This window comes from Rhinolophus ferrumequinum, chromosome 9 (genome assembly GCF_004115265.2).
Source record: "Rhinolophus ferrumequinum isolate MPI-CBG mRhiFer1 chromosome 9, mRhiFer1_v1.p, whole genome shotgun sequence".
Lineage (NCBI taxonomy): Eukaryota > Metazoa > Chordata > Mammalia > Chiroptera > Rhinolophidae > Rhinolophus > Rhinolophus ferrumequinum.
Genome location: NC_046292.1, coordinates 8,084,109 through 8,104,256, shown reverse-complemented (window position 1 = coordinate 8,104,256; position 20,148 = coordinate 8,084,109). Strand labels below are relative to the sequence as shown.

At 52.3% G+C, this 20,148-nt stretch overlaps 1 protein-coding gene, 1 long non-coding RNA gene and 1 other non-coding gene across 3 annotated transcripts; 1 reads left to right on the top strand and 2 right to left on the bottom strand.

Annotated features, from left to right (window-relative positions):
- Window positions 1-303: 303 nt before the first annotated feature.
- KIAA2013 (KIAA2013 ortholog) lies at window positions 304-6,670 on the top strand. The gene is made up of 3 exons (XM_033115361.1): window positions 304-1,520; window positions 3,690-4,543; window positions 5,967-6,670. The coding sequence occupies exons 1-3, from the start codon at window positions 488-490 to the stop codon at window positions 5,982-5,984; spliced, it is 1,905 nt and encodes a 634-aa protein (XP_032971252.1). The 5' UTR covers window positions 304-487; the 3' UTR covers window positions 5,985-6,670.
- A 226-nt stretch (window positions 6,671-6,896) lies between these two features.
- Window positions 6,897-9,354, bottom strand: LOC117027786 (uncharacterized). The gene is made up of 3 exons (XR_004423966.1): window positions 9,111-9,354; window positions 8,204-8,370; window positions 6,897-7,217 (listed from the first exon to the last, which is right to left on the bottom strand). It is a non-coding gene; the product is annotated as an uncharacterized LOC117027786 (long non-coding RNA).
- A 9,958-nt stretch (window positions 9,355-19,312) lies between these two features.
- LOC117027903 (U5 spliceosomal RNA) lies at window positions 19,313-19,429 on the bottom strand. Its single transcript, XR_004424018.1, has one exon. It is a non-coding gene; the product is annotated as a U5 spliceosomal RNA (small nuclear RNA).
- Window positions 19,430-20,148: the final 719 nt, after the last annotated feature.

Below are 20,148 nucleotides of genomic sequence, written 5' to 3'. Positions count from 1 at the left end.
GTTTTCAATCTTAGGGCTGTTGAATCCATCAGTAGCAAACGGGGCTCAACACGTGTCCTGTTTGGCTGGCTCAGGTGTTTTTTCCACAAGTGAGTTGGATGTTTCAGTGGCCCCGAGACCTCTCTCCTCCCTTCGACTTCACTCTGCAGGCCCCTCATACGTGGTCCAGCCCCCCAGCGTGTCTCGTCCCTTCCTCGCTGTGGCTCCGCCTCCTCCTCTCTGGCCCGCCCTTCTCTTCTTCCTCCGCCCTTATCGTTTTCATATGTCGCAAAAGAGTCGGCGGCGCTTGACGGCCAGCGTCGTTTGACGGCCGGAGGCAACCGAGAAAGAAGAGGAAGCGGCGGTGGCGGCTGCGACAGGGGCCGGAGTGGCCGCCGGAGTGGGCGCCGCGGTCCAGTCCTGGGAGTGAGGCGCGGGCGGCCGGGCCGGTGGGCTGGGCGGCGGGCCCAGCGGCCGCCCCCGCGCCGCGCCCGCGCCCGGCGGCCCGATGTGGCTGCAGCAGCGGCTTAAGGGGCTCCCGGGACTGCTGTCGAGCAGCTGGGCCCGCCGCCTACTCTGCCTGCTTGGCCTCCTGCTGCTGCTTCTGTGGTTCGGGGGCTCCGGGGCGCGGCGGGCGGCGGGCGGCCTGCACTTGCTGCCCTGGGCCAGCGGCAAGCGGGGTGCCACCGAGCCCTCTGCCTGCCTGGAGGCGGCCACCCGCGCCTGGCGCGGCCTGCGGGAGCGCGGCGAGGCTGTGCCGCTGGGCCCTGGAGTGCCAGCCCTGGTGGCCAACGGCTTCCTGGCCCTGGACGTGGCTGCCAACCGGCTGTGGGTGACCCCCGGAGAGCGGGAGCCCGCCGTGGCGCCGGACTTCGTGCCCTTCGTGCAGTTGCGCCCGCTGAGTGCGCTTTCCGAAGCTGGAGAGTCAGTGTTGTTGCTGCGTGAAGGGCTGCTGCGCCGGGTGCGTTGCCTGCAGCTCGGGACCCCGGGTCTCGGTGCTGCGGCCGCCGCCGCCGGGCCAGCCTCGGCCTCCGGCCTTGTCACGGGATCCGGCCGCGACTGTGTCCTGCTGCAAGAGGACTTTCTGGCGCACCGGGGCCGACCCCACGTCTATCTGCAGCGCATCCAGCTCAACAACCCCACGGAGCGCGTGGCCGCGCTGCAGACTGTGGGGCCCACTGCTGGCCCGTCTCCCAGGGCCTTCACCAGTACTCTGGAGAAGGTCGGAGACCATCAGTTCCTCCTCTACTCGGGCCGGTCCCCGCCTTCTTCCACGGGGCTGGTGCACCTGGTGGTGGTGGCCGCCAAGAAACTAGTGAACCGGCTCCAAGTGGCTCCCAAGACGCAGCTGGATGAGACGGTGCTGTGGGTAGTGCATGTCTCAGGTCCCGTTAACCCCCAGGTGCTCAAAAACAAAGCAGCCAAGGAGCTCAAGGTGCTCCAGGACTTGGCACGGAAGGAAATGCTGGAGCTCTTGGAGATGCCTGCAGCTGAGCTGCTGCAGGACCACCAGCGCCTTTGGGCTCAGCTCTTCAGCCCAGGTGAGGCCTGGCAGGTGCTCGGTTCATAGTCCACACCTCACACCCTGGAGATGCCCCTCCAGAGTCTGCAGAAGTGATACTGAAGGAGAGCAACGGGATGGTTAAAAGTTGGGCTTGGTGTTTGACCTGGGGCTGACTCTCCACTGCTTGGTGTCATGTGTCCTTGGAACAGGAGCAGCACCTACCTCAGAGGGCTTTTATGAGATTCTAATGAAAAAATGAGCACAGAGGGCAGGTCTTGTTGTTGGTAAGGCCTGATTTGAGCAGAGTGGTTTTGGAGGTCAGTTCGCCAAGGATAAACCAACAGGCAGAGAGAGGCCTGGCTGATCCCCATTCTTTCTTCAGTTCCACACAGTTGGGCTAGTGACAAGCCATGGGCTTCTTGACCCCCCGCGAGGCTGAGGTGTGCCCTGGCTGGTGTGGCCGCAGGTTTTTCACAGGAAGGTAGTGGGATCTCTCAGCAGGTGGGAGGCTCCTGTCAAATGAAAACTTCTTTCCCCCTTGACTGTTTAAGAAAAGAAAGGCCGGTTCTAGATAAGAGATTTTGGTTTCCAGGGTTCTACCCTGTTTCCCTGAAAATGAGACCTAGCCGGACCATCAGTTCTAATGCGTCTTTTGGATCAAAAATTAATATAAGACCCAGTCTTATAGTAAAGTAAGACCGGGTCTTACAGTAAAATTAGACCGGGTCTTATAGTAAAATTAGACCGGGTCTTATATTAATATTTGCTCCAAAAGACGCATTAGAGCTGATGGTCCGGCTAGGTCTTATTTTCGGGGAAACATGGTAGTTGTCTGAATCCATACATTTAGTTGCTCAGAGCCTTTAATTCATTCAGCAAGTATTGAATGCTTCTGCCAGGGTCTGTTCTCGCATGGAGGAGATGGAAGTGAACAAAACAAAGTTCCTGCCCTCATGGTGCTTGCTGAAATTCTGGATGGGAGGAAGACAAATATTAGAAAAGTGAAAATTTGAATACATAAGCCAGATAGCTTTTAGGATAAGAAGTTCTCTGGAGAAAGGTTAAAAGCGTGTTTGAGGGTGACTAGAGTGGGAGCCCGTAAGGGTGTGTGGAAGTGGGGTGGGGCCTCTGTTTCACTCCAGTTGTCAGGGAGGCTTCTCTGAGAAGGAAACACTTAAGCTGAGACCTGAATAACGAGGATGCTAGCAGGGCAGAGCCCCTGAGGCAGGAGCGGGTTGGTTGGGTGGCAAGTGTGGCTGTGGCTGGCAAGTAGTCAGCAAGGGGAGGATAGAGGGCGGTGAGGTCAGACGGGCGGCTGGCGGGGGCCAGATCCTAAAGGGTCTTGTAGGTGTTGGTGAGAATGGTGAATTTTATTGTGAGTGGGATGGAAAGCAGGGCAGAGACTATCTGATGCCCGTTTTTAAAGATCCCTCTGGCTGCTGGATGCAGACTGCAGACCACCGGGACAAAAGTGGAGCATGGAGACCAGATGAGTGGTGTTTGCAGGAGCCCAGGTGAGAAAGGAGGGTGGCTGGGACCAGAATTGTGACCGTGGAGAGAGAAGTGGATGGATTCTGATACTTTTGGAGGTGAAGCCGCCCGGACTTTCCAAGGACTAGCTGAGGGGAGTGAGAACTTGAGGGTGACTCCTGAATTTTAGGGGAGGACTTGAGCAGGTGTCTGGAGACAAGTTGGGGAAGGATAGGTTTGGGGCTCGAAGAATTCAACCGTGTCAGGTTCAGAATGCCTGTCAGACGTCCAGTTGGAGATACCAAGCGGGCGGTTAGCTGGTTGAGTCTAGAGGGCCTACAAACTTGGGAGAGCCTGTGTTCAGATGTCCTGTAAAGCTACAGGACTGGAGAGACAGATGTGAGAGGAGAGAAGCCCAAGACGGGCCAGGGCATTGATGACAGTGTCCGGGATTGGGGGACTGGACTTGCTTGGCGCCGTAGGGTTGCCTCCAAGTCCTGGCTAAGTCTGTGTTCGGAGCTCTGGCAGGAGGCCCCGCTGCCTTTTAACAGGATTTTCGGTTTCAGGCCCCCAGGGCCCAAGTTGGTCATGTGAGGAAGCCGGGCAGGATGACTTTCTGTCTTGACAGTTGGAACTTGCATCCCTAGGGACAAAACGGTGTCTCTGCTGCTCTCCATCTGTTTCATAACCTCAGCCTCCCAACCCTTCTTAACATTCAATCCTTGTGGCATTACAGGTGTGGAAATGAAGAAGATCACGGATGCCCACACCCCGTCTGGCCTGACCGTGAACCTGACCCTGTATTACATGCTGTCCTGCTCACCAGCCCCACTTCTCAGCCCCAGCCTGAGCCACAAGGAGCGAGACCAGATGGAGTCGACGCTCAGCTACGAAGATCACTGCTTCAGCGGCCACGCCACCATGCACGCCGAGAACCTCTGGCCGGGCTGGCTGGCCTCCGTCCAGCAGATCCTGCAGCTGTCTGACCTGTGGAAGCTGACCCTGCAGAAGCGCGGCTGCAAGGGGCTGGTGAAGGTGGGCGCCCCAGGCATCCTGCAGGGCATGGTGCTCAGCTTCGGGGGGCTGCAGTTCACGGAGAACCACCTCCAGTTCCAGGCCGACCCCGACGTGCTGCACAACAGCTACGCCTTGCACGGCATCCGCTACAAGAACGACCACATCAACCTGGCCGTGCTGGCGGACCCCGAGGGCAAGCCGTACCTGCACGTGTCCGTGGAGTCCCACGGCCAGCCCGGCAAGATCTACGCCTGCGAGGCGGGCTGCCTGCAAGAGCCGGTGGAGCTGACCTCGGCGCCCCAGGGCCACACCTTCTCGGTCATGGTGACGCAGCCCATCACGCCGCTGCTCTACATCTCCACCGACCTCACGCACCTGCAGGACCTGCGGCACACGCTGCACCTCAAGGCCATCCTGGCCCACGACGAGCACATGGCCCAGCAGGACCCCGGGCTGCCCTTCCTCTTCTGGTTCAGCGTGGCCTCCCTCATCACCCTCTTCCACCTCTTCCTCTTCAAGCTCATCTACAACGAGTACTGTGGGCCAGGGGCCAAGCCCTTCTTCAGGAGTAAGGTATAAACCCCCTGTGTCTGCAGAGCCCAAGGCCCGGCTTTTTCCTGAGTCCAGGAGGGGGTGACGCCTGGGCAGTCTCGGGCTGTCCTTTTAAGCCAGTGCCCTCAGCCCTCAACCCAGAGAGAGGAGCGAGTGTGTTCTGAAAGGACATTAAAAAGTGACTTTCGAGAGGAGCCCATAGGAAGGGACACCTGTAGAAAACCAGGTGTGGATAGGTGAGTCCCCGGCCTCCCAGGCATGTGGGCAATTGTCTCCCACCCCTCCCCTGTAAATCTCAGCGAACCCCGACATTGACCTGAAGCCCCTATCTAAACTGCTGGTGGAAACCCCGCCTCACCCGAGGGCCTGTCCACCACGGTTCCCAGGTCATTCTGTCGCAGAGGGCCAGCCCCAGGTGCTCATCTTGTCGGCACAGGACAAGGTCAGTCCCCTCTTGTTTCCTGAGACATCTTTGCCCCTGGAAGCCGTGACTTTGACCACCATTGCTGTGAGGCTCTCCTCCGGAATATATCTTAGGGATCAGGATTGGTGTCTCAGGGATCAGGATTGGTGTCTCGGGAGGCCACTTCCTCTACCCTGTCACCCAGTTCTCTTTGCTTTCTCACTGCCAGGGTTTCCCAGGAGAAAGACCAGAAGGGAGGCCATTGTTGGCAGTCACAGGAGAGTGCTGTTGAGGGAGCAGAGCTTGTTTCCCTCCCCTCCCCTCCCCTACATTTCCTCTCCATTCCCCTTCCCTCCCCTCCCCTCCCCACCCCCTTTCCTCTCCCCTCCCCACCTCCCTTCCCTCCCTCCCTCCCCATTCCCCTCTCTTGCCCTCCCCTCCCCAGATGGTGAGAGTAGAGAGGTACATGAAGCTCTAAGAAATGCCTCATTCACCTCCACAGAGGGCTTTGTGGCCTGGACTAGGAGAAGGAAGTAGCACTGGACCTGAAGGAGTGGGAGAAGAGTGGGAGGCAGGTCTGAGCTCCTCAAGCTTGAAGAACAAATGGAAAATCAGATGAAAAAGACAAGTGCAGGGCCAGCTGTGCCAGAACGCTGCTCATTTGCATTGTGTGGGTTTCACTGCAGCCTCTTTGTGTAGCTGGTGGGCTGCTTTGCCTGCTGGTTGGTCGGCTTCTCTGCTCTTAATCTGGCATATACCCATCCCCCTTGGTTCCCCACGTAATCCGGGGGACAAGGCAAAGTGCCTTCATGGGGTCCTGCCCCATGTCCACACCATAGCAGAGCCCAGCGACCGCTTCACCAGCCTGAGGAGTCCCTAAGCCACTACCTCCGTGGTAGTTCTAGCCTGTCCCTGGGCCAGGAGCTGTCGCAGGGTGGGGCGTCACCAGGGCCGCCGCCATCGCCTGCTCCCCTTAGTGTGTCTGTAGCTGTCCGCAGAGTTGGCAGCGAGCAGTAACGGCTTGTTTTGTTCATTGAACAGGAAGACCCCAGTGTCTGAGCGAGCCAGCAGTCCTGCTTTCAGCCACCAGTTGCACAAGACACCCAGCACTCAGAGTCCTGCTGCTACGAACAAGGGATCCTTTGAAAGCACCCACCCTTTTGTGCCTTGTTGGGGGGACACCAGTGACGCAGACGTGCGTGCGGATGTTCAGGACTTCGCATTGGGGAGTGGGAGGGAGGGGCCAGTGGACTTTTTGTAAAGCTTTCCACTCAATAAAATGAACTACGTGGAACACACTTGAAATTCAACTCGCTCCTTCCACTTTCCCCCTTTCTTCTGGGCCAGGAAATAGAACCTCTTTTGAAAAAAACTCTTGTCTAGGAAAAATTGTAGCTTTTTTCTTAATTTAATGTGTTGCTTCTTGACTGAATTTTTAATTTATTGTTGAGATTTTGCTGGATGGCTTTTGCATCCACCCACCTTAGACAGTGAATCTTGGTGGTGATTTTGCCGCCGGGGTGGTGTTTGGAGCCCCCACACGCTGCCAGTGGGGAGGGCGTGGGTCTCGGGTCATCCTCGGGTTTGCACATTGTCTCTTATCACGAGCCTGTGGAGAGCTGTGGTTTTGTACTTCTGGGCTTCCGGGGAGGTGTTTAACTTTCTAGTGATTGATGATTGTTGGGTTTTGAAATACCAAAGCTTTCTTTTGTTCTGTTTTTAAATAAATCTCTTTCAAACTTTCATGAACGGTTTATGTGTGGTTGAAACCTCTGGAGCGCCTGTCTTCCTCCATCACCAGACTTTTGGGTCGTGTCTGAAGCGGAAGGGCCAGCCCCCTAACCCCGCTGGAACAACAGGAATTGTGTTTCCCACGTCTACTCTCGGAGAACACTCCGATATAGAGGAGGCCACCTTTCTGCTCCTCTGGGGGGTTCTCTGGGTAGCCCGGCCAGGTGGGCTGGTGAAGCATCACCCCGGTCCTTTTTCTGGTACAGTGCCCTCTCCTGCCTACCCTAAATAGCCTAGACTTGCCTGCCCTGGGTTTTGCTGGCCATAGCACTAGGCAGCAGGAGAAACCCTGAGTGGGCCTTATGCCGGTTCCCTGAAACTAAGATACGGCTCCCTACCTTTGTGGGGAGAATGGAGCTGGCCCCTGGACCAGAAAAGACTGAGCTGGGCCTGGCAGTGCACACCTGGGGAGGCCGGCATTCTCAGTGTTGTGGTTGGTTTAAGCAGTCTCACCTGGAAGCCTGGTTTGTTCGCCAAGAAACTGTGGCCCACAACAGATGGCTAGGAGACAAAGTAAACAAGTGTCAGGCTCTACTACCAGCTGCCCTGTTTTTCCAGGCGCTTCAGTCCCATGTACCTTCCACTTCTGCTCTGCATAGTGGAGAGCTCAGAAATGCCTTCCTCTTCCCACCTGGGCCGTTGGCTGGCTTGCCCATTTCCAGGAGCAGGACCTATAGTGTGACATGCCTTCCAGTCACTGCGTTACTGGAAGCTGCTTGACAAGAGGCGCACTTGATAGCCCCACTCACTGTTTAACTTGAAACCCAACGTGTGGGTACCCACCAATGTAAAAACGAACCCGTGTACTTGGTGCCCTAGAGAAACTTACTGGCTGAACAACCAGAATTTCAATAAACTGGTATTTGTGAATTACAGCTCTTAGTGCTCACCATATGTGTTAAGTATTTTACGTGAATGTGGCCCTATGGGGAAAGGAGGTTGCTGAGGGTTAAGATCCCAATTTGAGAGGTGAGGAAATAACCTCTGACTGAACACTTTGCCCAGGACTGAGCAACGGGCGAGTGCCAGGCGGGAATGCCAACTCGGGCTTGCCCTAGGCTCCGCCTTTCCCTGAGCCCCATCCTCCATTCCTCCTCATTCTGCTCCTCTGATGGATACTGAAAGATGGGAAGTGGGTAAAGCGTTTCTCCTGCCATCCAGGATGGCATCAGCAGCCCGCTGTAAAAGTCACTCTCTACCCTGAACCTCTGCAGCGCCTCCATGCATCACCCCTCGCAGAAGGCATATGCTGGCGGGCCTCGGCTGGCCGCAAGCTAGGCCCTGGTGGGTCCACCTCACACAGTCCACTCGTGCACAGGGAGGAGCTGTCTTCTCAGCCTCTTGGGTGGGACATCAGAGAGGCTTTCTTTATCACGTTGCTTTTTCAGGGGCAGAAACCTGGTATGGAAAATCTGATTGCATGCCACCCAGCGCTTCCCAGCAGCTGAAAAGTTGTTTGGAAATGTACTAGCTCCCCAAAAGCCTACCTGTGCCACACGCCTCTTGTGCCTCATCTCATGTCCTCTCAGCCCACCGTTGACTCTTGCCGCGTTTGCAGCCACCAGCTCTGCATGGTGTAAGGACCCGACAGCACCTTGCTTTAGCTTCTCTCTCACCTTCAGGAAGCTGCGTGGCACTCAGCGCTTGTGTAGCCCTGAAGCATACGAATGATAACACGGCTTGGGGCAGCCCTTCCCCCACGGGAGATGGAGCCAGTGGACAAGGGCCCCCCTCCAGTGTGAATTCTGAGACACATTCTCCTCAGCTGGCCCTGGCAGGCTCAGGCCCCCACTGCCTAATAAAAAAGACTCCACAGAACTCTCTAGTCTTTTACCTGCCATGTAAGGACACAAGGAGGAGACAGCAGTCTGCAACCCAGAAGAGGTTTTCATCAGAATGGGGGCCCTGCTGGCACCCGGATCTCAGACTACCAGCCTCCAAAACTGTAAGAAATACGCTTCTGTTGTTTACAAGCCCAGCAGGGTATGGTATTCTGTTATAGGAGACCAAACTACTAAGACGCACATATTCTTCCAGTGAAGAAACAGGACGTTTCAGGGGTGATAACAAACCAAGAAGACAGATTCACAGGACCTTGGGACAGAAGAAACCTTAGAGCTTTTCTTGCTCAAAAGTTCATAACCTGGCTGCAAGGGACTGTGAACCCTTGGAATTGCAAAATGTGTGGACATTGTTTTTGTTTTCATGAGGAGAGTTTCTGTATCTTTCTTCAGATCCTCAAAAGGATGCCTGACTTTAAAAAAACCTTAAGAACAAAATAACCTGCACTTTGGGGTCTTGCTTTTACCCCCACCCCCACCCCGGAAGCAGCAGTGGCCCAAGCTTCTGATATCTGGTTAGAGTTCTGGCAATTGGACAGATCACCCCACTCACCATGGGGCAGTTACCCTCTCTGCAGAAAGGAGGTTCAGGGAGGGTGGGGTCATCTCAGCTGCTGGGCACTGGCCCAGCAAACAGCCTCACCCCAAACAAGCCACTTACAGTCTGACGCTCCTGGTTCCTGGGAGCCACTCCTGGGGACTTCGACCCATGGAAGCTTCAGATAACCGTTCGCTTCAGTCAATGCTCCTTGTGAATCCTCTAGCAAGCGGTGCATCTGGCCCTTGGTGACAAAGTGGAAAAGTTTACATTTGATGAACATCTGCACGTTTGGCACTTCCCCACTAGCTTCAGTTCCGGAAAGGCAGTGACTATATCACCCTTGGATGGCCAGAAACTAGCACAATGCCTGGCACAGGATAGATGTTCAAAGAATGCTTGTTACATTGCATTTGCATGCATTCTGTCATTTGATCCTTGTGTCCCAATTAAGACTTCTGGGGTTGCAAGTGACACAAAACTTAATTTTAACTGGCTTACACAAGAGGAAAAGTGCTCGTTCACATAACAGTGTCGTCTAGTAAGAGCTTCAGGAATGGCTTGATCCAGACTCAAGTGACTTCAGTGCGATCCTTCTCTTGCTTCCTGAAGATGGGCTTCCATCCTCAGACTGGCTACCCTGTGGTAACAAAAAAAGAAAAGAAAAAAAAAGTCAGGGGGTGGCCAGATGGCTCAGTTGGTTAGAGAGTGAGCTCTAAGGATGCCTGACTTTAAAACAACAGGGTTCTATTCCTACATGGATGGTGGGCTGTGCCCTCTGTAACTAAAGACTGAAACCGGCGAATGGACTTGGAGCTGAGCTGCGCCCTCCACAACTAGACTGAAGGACAATGACTTGGAGCTGATGGGCCCTGGAGAAACACACTGTTCCCCAATATTCCCCAATAAAAAAAACAAACAAACATGAGATTAAAAAAAAAACGTGAAGTCAGTTATCACAAGACTGATGTTCTCTGCCAGCTAAGGCCAGCAGAGTCTGAACCCCAGCATTCCTAACTAAAGTGCTGAGGTTCACCCTTGATTGGGTGGCCCATCGCTGTGGCCAGGTGCAAGGGATGTGATAAGTAGGTTAAGCCACTCAGGCCACCTCCTCAGAGCTGGTCAATCTCAAACCACTAAACAGAAAATAACAGGAGAGGATGGTTCTCCAAAGGAAATTAGGGGTACTCATCTTAATCTGCTTGATAGCCTTTGGTTCTTGGGAGTATAACGCAGAGACTCAGCTACTGCTCCCCACATAAGAACGCAGGATATGGTGAGGCCAAAAAGGAACACCCACAGAGCCATAGATAGGGGAGTCATACCACTATATTCTTGCTGGCAGCTGGGTTGGAGACACAGAAAGCAGTAGCCACATGAGGCACAATCCGCCGTCTGCTTGTCTGCTTCTCTGCCAGCCAACCAACCAACCAACCAACCCCCTAGCGTAGCCACAGCTGTTACATTAGTGGCTAATGGCTAACCGGTAATAACTGGTGGCCACCCAGCCACAGCGGATGGCCACCTGATTACAGCTGATGGCCATCTACTACCCAAGCCAGCAGCTTTCCACGTGAGGCCGAGAGCCTGGAAACTGCTCCCTGGGACTCTGTTCCCACAAGAGTCTCTTCAAGGTGGTGTATTTCCTGGCTCATGACTGGAATCAGCCATTTCTCCAAGGAGTCTGCTTCCTTTGAAAAGAGAATGGTCTCTGGAGACTGGAATATGGGTGCTTGGAGAGCTCATTAAACTGTTTTGTTGTTTTTGCCCAAAGTGAGCAACAGACAAGTTAAAAAAAAACACACACACAAAAAAAACCCTAAAGCAGGTACACACCCAGTCGTCAGAGCCCAAAGAAAGCACTGGCCACCAGCATATAATTCTGACTGACCAGAGCTGGTCATGTGAGGAGCTGCTTGCTTGGGAGAAAACAAAGAATGTTATCATCCTGGTCATTCATCTTGGCTTCTTTTCTCTTATGCATTTCTTGAATTAAGTCGCTCTCCCAGTCTCCTTGGTACTGACTTGCATGTGATTCTTTAACCAACCCTTCCTTCTCACGTCCACTGCGGCACCTTCAGCCATTTATCCCTGAACCACGGAACTTGTGCAGCCCGCCAGCACCTCCCTTTCCAATTCTGTCCTCACCACGTTCCAACACAGACAGACGCTCCTCTCGTCCTCATGCAAGAATGGACTCCAAGCTTTGGTTCCTGTCTGCCTGCCTACTTAGCATAGTTTTTCCCTCTTCTTGACTATGCCACATTTTCAGGGTCCAGGGTTTCCAACGTCCTCCAGCAACTGCCAGACGACTCACTCACAGGTTCCATGGCACGCACTCTTAAAACGTTTTTAACTATATAATGCTAACAGGCTAAACTGAAACCCGGTGAGGGCGGAACACTGTCTTAACTCATCTTTGCACGTCACTCCCGGTAGTGTTAGTACTAAGACTTATTTGAATCCCAATCAGAACAAAGTAAATAGGTGTTAAATAGAGATGAGTATGCTTTGCCTTCTCTGAGACTTTTCTCTTCCTGACAATATGTCATGCAAGGTGTCATGCGAGGTCTCAGCTCCCGCCCCCCTCATAAGAACGCAGGATATGGTGAGGCCAAAAAGGAACACCCACGGAGCCATAGATAGGGGAGTCATACCACTATATTCTTGCTGGTGGCTGGGTTGGAGACACAGGAAGCAGGAGCCGCAATCTGCCGTCTGCTTTTCTGCCAACCAACCAACCAACCAACCAACCAACCCCTTGCTAACTACAATCCGCTGTGCTAACTGCAATCCACGCTTGCCAGCCACCATCCGCTGCTTGCATAGCCATGGCAGTTATATTAGTGGCCAATGGCTCACCGGTTACAGCTGATGGCAAACTAGCCATAGCTGATGGCCATCGGATCACAGTTGATGGCCATTTACTACCTGAGCCAGCACCTTTCCACGTGAGGCTGAGAGCCTGGAAACTGCACTCCTGGCTCTGTCCTCACACAGTAACTCTCAGGGTGCTTTACACACGGACTACATATTAAATTATGTAGTAAACTGCTCTTAAAGGGTTTCCAGACATTTAGATTTGAAGGATCAGTAAAATTAAAACACAAACACACACACACACAAAAATCTAAGGCCACACAAAGTTGTCAAGCAAATAAATGCTATCCACTACCACCATAATTTCTTAAAACACATTTTAACATTAAAAATGTAGAAATGGCATAATATCAGAATGAAGAGCAGTCCTTTAAATGGAATGCATTTAGTTGTGTGAAAATATGTTGTCATACAGGGATCTGGTCCCGCTCCCCACATAAGAACGTAGGATATGGTGAGGCCAAAAAGGAGCACCAATGGAGCCATAGATAGGGGAGTCATACCACTATCTTCTCGCTGGCGGCTGGGTTGGAGACACAAGGAGCAAACATCCGCCAGTACCCCAACAAGGGGTCTTCCTGCACCCCAGTCTCTCTGGTGGCTGGGAGAGACACATGAAGTAGGATCCACACGATCCGCAATCCGGTTCTCTGCCTGCCAACCAACAACCCTAGTGTAGCCACGGCAGTTATATCAGTGGCTAATGGCTGACCGGTAACAGCTGATGGCCATCTACTCCCCGAGCCAGCACCTTTCCATGTGAGGCCGAGAGCCTGGAAACTGCTCTCTGGGGCTCTGTCCCCACACTCCACCCCTACAGGGTCTCGCCTCACAATCTAAGTGACAAGTGTCTTCTGTGAGGGGCCCTGTGCTGTATTAGCCCATAGGTACCTAGGGACGGAAAAGAAGAGCAGTCTTAGGGACCAACAATGGCAAATCCCTTCCATCTGGGAAGATACATGCTAGCTTTTTGTCCTGGGAAAGGAGGGTCGCTGCCACTGGCACCTTTCCTGGTTTGTGGTACCAGACCTTTATGGCAGTGCTTGGGGTCCCTGCATAGTTTCAACATGTAGCAGAACAGGGGACCCCATAATAGGCCATAGCTAGAGCACATAGGTTGCCTGCAAAATCGTCCCGGCATCAGGAACTCCGTATACCAGTCACTTGCAGTGGCCACCCCTGGCGTCACTTGCAAATCATGAGCCAAACCAGCCCTCCATGGAGCTATCAGGCCCAACCACTGACAGTGGGGGCTTTTGACCCAGCAGGGCCAAGTCCATTGCTGCCGTTCCCCCGTTTTCAAGCATGTGGGTGCTGGCAGCAAAATGTTTCCATTCCTGCCGTAGCCTGGCTTTAACAGAGTCTCACTTCTGATAACCTGTAACTGAATGGGAACAGCCGTTCGATGTAGCAGAGCTTTTACTGGTGCGGGCCCTCCCTTCCGTGGTCATTCAGGATTCTCAAGACGTCCCACAGACGTGAGGCCCAGTCGCGCATTGTGAGAGGGTATTTTGACACCCAGAGGCCTTGTTTCAAAAGCCCGTTGTAGCGTTCAGTCACGTGAGCTGCTTGTGGATAGTACAGGGTATGAAACAACCATTGTATGTCCATCCTGGCAGCCCAGTACTGCACTTCTTGCCCCGTAAAATGAGTACCCCTCACTTTCAACGACTTGGGAGTGCCCACAGAGGGCACACAGCCACGTAGGGAGCCACACGTTAGGCCCTGGAACACCGCCCAGCTGTCAGTACAAATAACTAGGGGCCCGGGCTCGTGGCTGATTATCACCCACACAGCCCGTAGCTCAGCCACTGGCTACTCTGGCCCGTCCCAGTATCAAACCAAATGGTGTCTGTTTTGGGCTGCACACCAATAGCCGTCCAAACGGCTGCAGCTCCCCGGGGAGAGCCATCAGTATACCAGGCATCCTCAGGTATTGGGGGCTGTCCTTCTCTGTAGGCGAGGGCTCCAAATCCTCCCCCCAAGGCAGGACACTTGGCTCAGCCTGGGCTACAAGCTCCACAGGCCCCAGGACCTGCTGTAGCTCTGTGCTCAAACGGCTTGAACTAAGGGTGCTCCGTTGCTCCAAGTAGGCACCCCACTTGGCGAGGGTGGTGGTCGGTGCCACCGCCGTTTTGGGTCCTTGGATCCACATACGGACCCACCCCTGGACGGAATAGTTTGTTTGAACCAACGCCTGTGCCATTCCTATGATGGTTTCTGCGGCCACTAAAGCTGCATACACAGCAGCCAGTTGTTTCTCTGTTAGAGAGTAGTGGACTTCTGCTCCTTTCCACAATTGGGACCAAAATCCCACTGGCAACTGGAGACGCTCTTGCCGTTGCCAGAGGCCCCAACCGTACCCCTCTTGGGTTATGTGAACATCAAGTTCAAACGGACGACAAGGGTCTGCTATTTGTAGGGTCTGTGCCTGCTGCACTGCCCGTTTTGTGGCAACAAAGTCTTGCTCTATAGCCTCTGTCCAATCCCACGAGGCCCCCTTTTTTATCCTGGAATACAAGGGCCTTTCTATTTGTGCTAAATGGGGTACAAACACCCACCAATGCCCCAGCAGACCCAAATACGTCTGCAGTTGGGAGACCTTGGTCTGTCGGGGAAAGGCTTGTATTTTGTCAATTATCACCTCAGGTATGACCTTTGTGTTACCCGACCACACAACACCCAAAAACTTAACAGATAAGCCCAGGCCTTGGACTTTTTCCTCATTCACCACCCAGCCACATGACTTCAGGTGGTGGAGAAGAGAAGGAGCTGCTTGCTCTAAATCTAAAAGAGAATCAGATGTTAGTAAAATATCATCAACATAGTGAAAGAGGACCACAGAGGATGGGTGATCCCACTGTGCCAAATCCTGGGCTACCAGCCCATGGCAAACAGTGGGGCTATGCAAATATCCTTGCGGAAGGACTTAAAAAGTCCACTGCCACCTGTCCCAAGTAAAAGCGAACTACTCTTGACTCTCAAGTGCAATATCAACGGAGAAAAAAGCATTTGCCAAGTCCACTACAAGTGGTATGTTCCCAAGCGGACAGTCAGACGATCCATCAAATCATGAATTGAAGGCACCACAGCATGCAAAGGTGGCGTCACCTTATTTAACTCCTTATAAGTCCAGTCATTCGCCAGGTCCCATCTGGCTTCTTGACAGGCCATACCGGGGAGTTAAAGGGACTGTGCGTTGGCCTCACAATATGTGCCTTCTCCAGTTCCAATATTGTATGACCAATCTCCTCCTGCCCTCCTGGCAGGCGGTGCTGTCACACTGTAACCACACGCCGGGGCTGTGGCAACACTTGAGGAGGGTGGTGAGCATGCCCGCGTGTCACCACTTTCACCACCTGGATCCGGAGACGGAACTCTCCTACCGATGTCTGTAAGCTGAGGCCATGTAGCACGTCCACCCCTAGAATATACTCCAGAACGGGGGAGACATAAACCTAGCAGGTACGAGGGGGAAGCCTTCCTATACCCAGTGGTAAGGAAACGGCTTTCACAGTCACAGTCTTTCCTCCGTAGCCATCAATGCAGATTGTTGGTCCAGGGAACAGTTCTGGGTTCCCATAAACAAGACTGCAGTCTGCGCCAGTGTCAACTAGGGCCAAAACCCTCTGCACATTAGAAGGGGACCAATGTAAGGACAGTTCCACATGGGGCCTCTGGTCCCTGCTCGTCCTCTCTGACCGGGTACCTTGGCCCCACCCCTAATCAAGCTGAAAGGAGTCAGCCTCAGGCGGCTGCATGAAGTCCTGGAGGGACATGGGTCGCACTTTCCCGGACTTCTCCTTTAGGCTTCTCCGGAATTGCTGTTCCGGACACAACTGTTTTCAAAGTTCCAACAAGAGTGCATTGGGTTGTCGGTCTATTTTCTCCCGATCGATCCCTGCTGCCGCGAGATCACGCCACATCTGTGCACATGTTACTCTCCAAGGCCCACGACCTCACCCCTTTACCTTTGGTTTGGGCTTCCAGGTCTCAACTGTTCGGACCTCCTGTCTTAACTTCCTTTGCCTCCAGCTTTCAACATTCCCTAGGGTGGCCATGGCAGTTGTAACTTCATGGATCCATCGCCCCACATAGGGCGTAAGAATGGCAACCAAGGATCCAAAAGCACTCACAGGTGCAGTATCCAAAACCAGATCTCTCATGCTGGCTGTAAAAAGCTCGTCATCCGGCCCCTGCATATTAGGGTTGAAAATAGCATGTCTCATACCCATTTCACAGATGATTTGAGTAAGTTCCATATATGATTGCCATTTACTCACAGTGTCTGGCAGCTCGCCAGCCTGTCCCCACACTGCGTATCGCAGCAGTGAGCCACTCCATTAGAGAGTGGTTGCCCTGGTCTTGGGCCAACCTATGGCAGTTCTGTAACCTTTGTCACAGGGACGGATGCACTGTCACGAAGGCTAGCTTTTCCATCTCGCCTGGGGAGCAGAGAATGTTGTCTGCTCCCTCATCCCATAAACGTAATAGCCAAACCGAGACTGGCTCTTCAGGGCTCTGTCTGTACCGCCTCCCCAGCTCCTGCAACTCAGTGGGAGTGTAAGGGGTGTAGGTGGTGAACTCAGTCACAGCTGGGTTACCAGCAGCAACACTCCTGGGCCCAAAAGCTGTTCATGCTTTACCTTTTGCTGCACGATGGGCCAGGCATGGGGGTGGGGAGTTATATTGTCTCCACTGGTGTCCTCCGCCTCTGCCTCAGTCTCCACTATGGGGCCCCTCCTCTAACAGGTGGACCTGAGCTTCCAGCGCCTCCCACAGGGGCTGCTGGTCCTGCACCTGAGCTATTTCATTAAGTGCATCCTCGTGTTATGACGCAACGCAGTGAGGAAAATCCAGTCCACACGGCCAGTTGTACCCTTCGCCTCCTCTGGCAACCACTCAGCCAGAACCTGCAGTGCTCTCTCCACGCTGGCCGGAGAGCCATCCATGTCCTCCCACCCCTCCTTGGGGGTCCAACTCCTGAGAACAGCGGCTACCGGATACCATACACTGTGTGGGGGCCACATGTCCTCCTGCCCAGAGTCAGACACCATTCCTACTTGGCCGGAATCCTGCTCACCGTGCCAGGTGTCTGACTGGGTGGAGGCCTCGGTGTAAAATGTCCACAACTCTAGGAGCCCAGGACAGCAGTAGACTACCAAAAGGAAGATAGATAACGCTTGCTTTGACCAATAGGGCGGCATGCCATCCGGAGGCTTCAGAGGACCACCAATTCACTGAGGGGTCACGCTTCTCCCAAGCAGATTGCGTTTCCTGTTCCTGGCGCCACTCCTCACGGGCTTCCTGAGACTGAGTGTTCATACGCACAAACTGCTCCACCATCCTTCAGAGAGCTCTGGCCGGCACCATACCCTGCTCGTGAAACTGAGCTTTCATACGTATAAACTGCTCCATTACCCCTTTGAAAACTCTGGCCTGCTCGCTGCACCATGTGTCATGCAGGGTCTCCGGTCCCGCTCCCCGCATAAGAACGCAGGATACGGTAAGGCCAAAAAGGAATACCAACGGAGCCATAGATAGTGGAGTCATACCGCACTATATTCTGGCTGGCGGCTGGGCTGGAGACACAGGGAGCAAACATCCGCCAGTACCCCAACAAGGGGTCTTCCTGTGCCCCAGTCTCGCTGGCGGCTGGGTGAGACACACAAAGTAGGATCCACACAATCTGCAATTCACCATCCAGTTCTCTGCCAACCCACGGCAGTTACATCAGTGGCTAATGGTTAACCAGAAACAGCTGATGGCCAACTACTCACAGCTGACGGCCATCTACTACCTGAGCCAGCACCTTTCCACGTGAGGCAGAGAGCCTGGAAACTGCTCCCTGGGACTCTGTCCCCACATATGTTCTTTTTTGGTATTACCTTTTAGGCTAGTGAAACTCATTAGAAATTGGCAGAGGTCCATGAACTAACATTTGGGAAGCAAATTTTACAGCTTATTAAAATAGATATCTTTAAAAAAAAATGTTACTATCCTATCACTTGAATAATGTTTGGGAATAATGGAGCAGGGCTTGACTGTGGGTAACTGCCTGAGCTTGGAGTCATTGTTCTCTATACAAGACTGGTCACAGGGAAGAGCCTAAATAGGGGAACTTCAGGATGGATTCCCTCCCTCCTTTACTGGGGCAGACACTGCTAGTTTTCTTCCCCAGTGTTCTCACACTATTAGCAAAGTTCATGGCTGCCTAGAGGAAAAACTACACTTCCCAGCCTGCCTTGCAGCTAGGCGTGACCAGGAAACTAATGGGATTGGTTAAAAAATTCACTGCTTGAGTTTTATCAAATCCATTATAACCATCATCAATTGTCTCATTCCTTTTTTTAAACAAACGACCCGTTTTAGTTTTAGGGCTAAATTACTTCATCAGCAACAAAAACAAAACCAACAGCAATATTTATAAAAATGTCATAGAAAACCTTCAATTTTTAAAAAAGTTATTTAAAAAAAGTCAAAACTTAAAATAAGTGCAACACTTACAGCCAGAGTCAGAAAGGTGCTGGGACTTACCAAGCATTTACCTTCTTGGAAAAAAATGTTTGTGGACAGATATGCCCAAGAATCATTTTTTAAAAAATGATTCCGGGGCCAGCCCAGTGGCTCAGGCGGTTAGAGCTCCATGCTCCTAACTCTGAAGCTGCCAGTTCGATTCCCACATGGGCCAGTGGGCTCTCAAACACAATATTGCCAGTTCAATTCCCCGGTCCCACGAGAGATGGTGGGCTCCGCCCCCTGCAACTAAGATTGAACACAGCACCTTGAGCTGAGCTGCCGCTGAGCTCCCGGATGGCTCAGTTGGTTGGAACGCGCTCAACCACAAAGTTGCTGGTTTGACTCCTGCAAGGGATGGTGGGCTCCGCCCCCTGCAACTAGCAACAGCAACTGGACCTGGAGCTGAGCTGCGCCCTCCACAACTAAGACTGAAAGGACAACAACTTGACTTAGAAAATTCATAAAATTTATAGCGTGGGTAAACTGAAATGTTCATCAGCAGAGACGTTGGAAAACACTCCATACCACTCTTTAGCTGGGAATACTGGGTAGAAGCGCTCCAAACCCCTCAGTGGGGCACGGAAGCCACTTAATTGTAAAAAAATTCACTATTCCTGGAGTTGATTTAGCCCTAAGGTTAACCCACTCCGGGAACAGCCTCGCTTCTAGATTGAGACCATAGATTATTTTACTACTACCACTAAACACCCAGTGGAAAAAACTACAAAGACAAACACCAACTAAAATTTGAAAGCTTAAATCCACCAATACTCCAAAATTATCAAATAAAATCAGAACTATTTTTAGACACCATTATTAGTCTTGCAAGAAGCAAGACCTCAAAAAATTGGTTCAAAACTCAGAATTGTTCCTCTCCACGGAAATCTTTAGTAAAAGGCGAAAGATTTATGCGATCTGAAGAGAAACCAGAGTATGCTTAACACCTACGGCCCACATTCCTCGGGTAACTGCTACCCCTAATACTATAATGGTGATTTTTTACCCGGAAGAGCTAGTGACTTCTTTCTTTTTTTCCAGAGAATTATGTGTGATAAATCTCATTTTGGGAAAAAATAATTCAAAGTAAAAAGGATAATCTAGTTATTTTTATGGTCGGAAATAATCCTGTGTGCAATGCATTGTGGGTATGTAAATATAGCCGTCACTCTCCGGTTTCCGGAAACACCTTAAATAGTTCACTCGTTTTGACGCTGGGACCAGGACTACCACCAGGGGGCAGAGCCGAGGCCAGATTTAAGGGATACAGACCAGACCCTGGTCCAGCCTGGAAAAAGTTTGTTTTGTTTTGGTTTTTTAATTATTTTATAGTTTAATTTATAATTATTGTAATTTAATTTATAATTAAAATTATAAACTAAAATAAAACGAAAATAATAATCTTCATTCAATATTATCTTCCTACAATAAAAAAATGTATTGAACTCTGTGCTGGGTTCTAGACATAGAGCACATACCTAACATTTCATCTTCAAGGAATGTTCTATGTGACGGGGAGCCAGGTGTGTGTGATGAGCACTGATCACGGAATGTTGGGAGACATCTGAGCAGAGCATTGAACAATCCATAGTAGTGGCGTGGTGAGGGCATTCTAGGCAGGGAGGCACAGTGCTGAAGGGGTGAGTGAACCGACTGC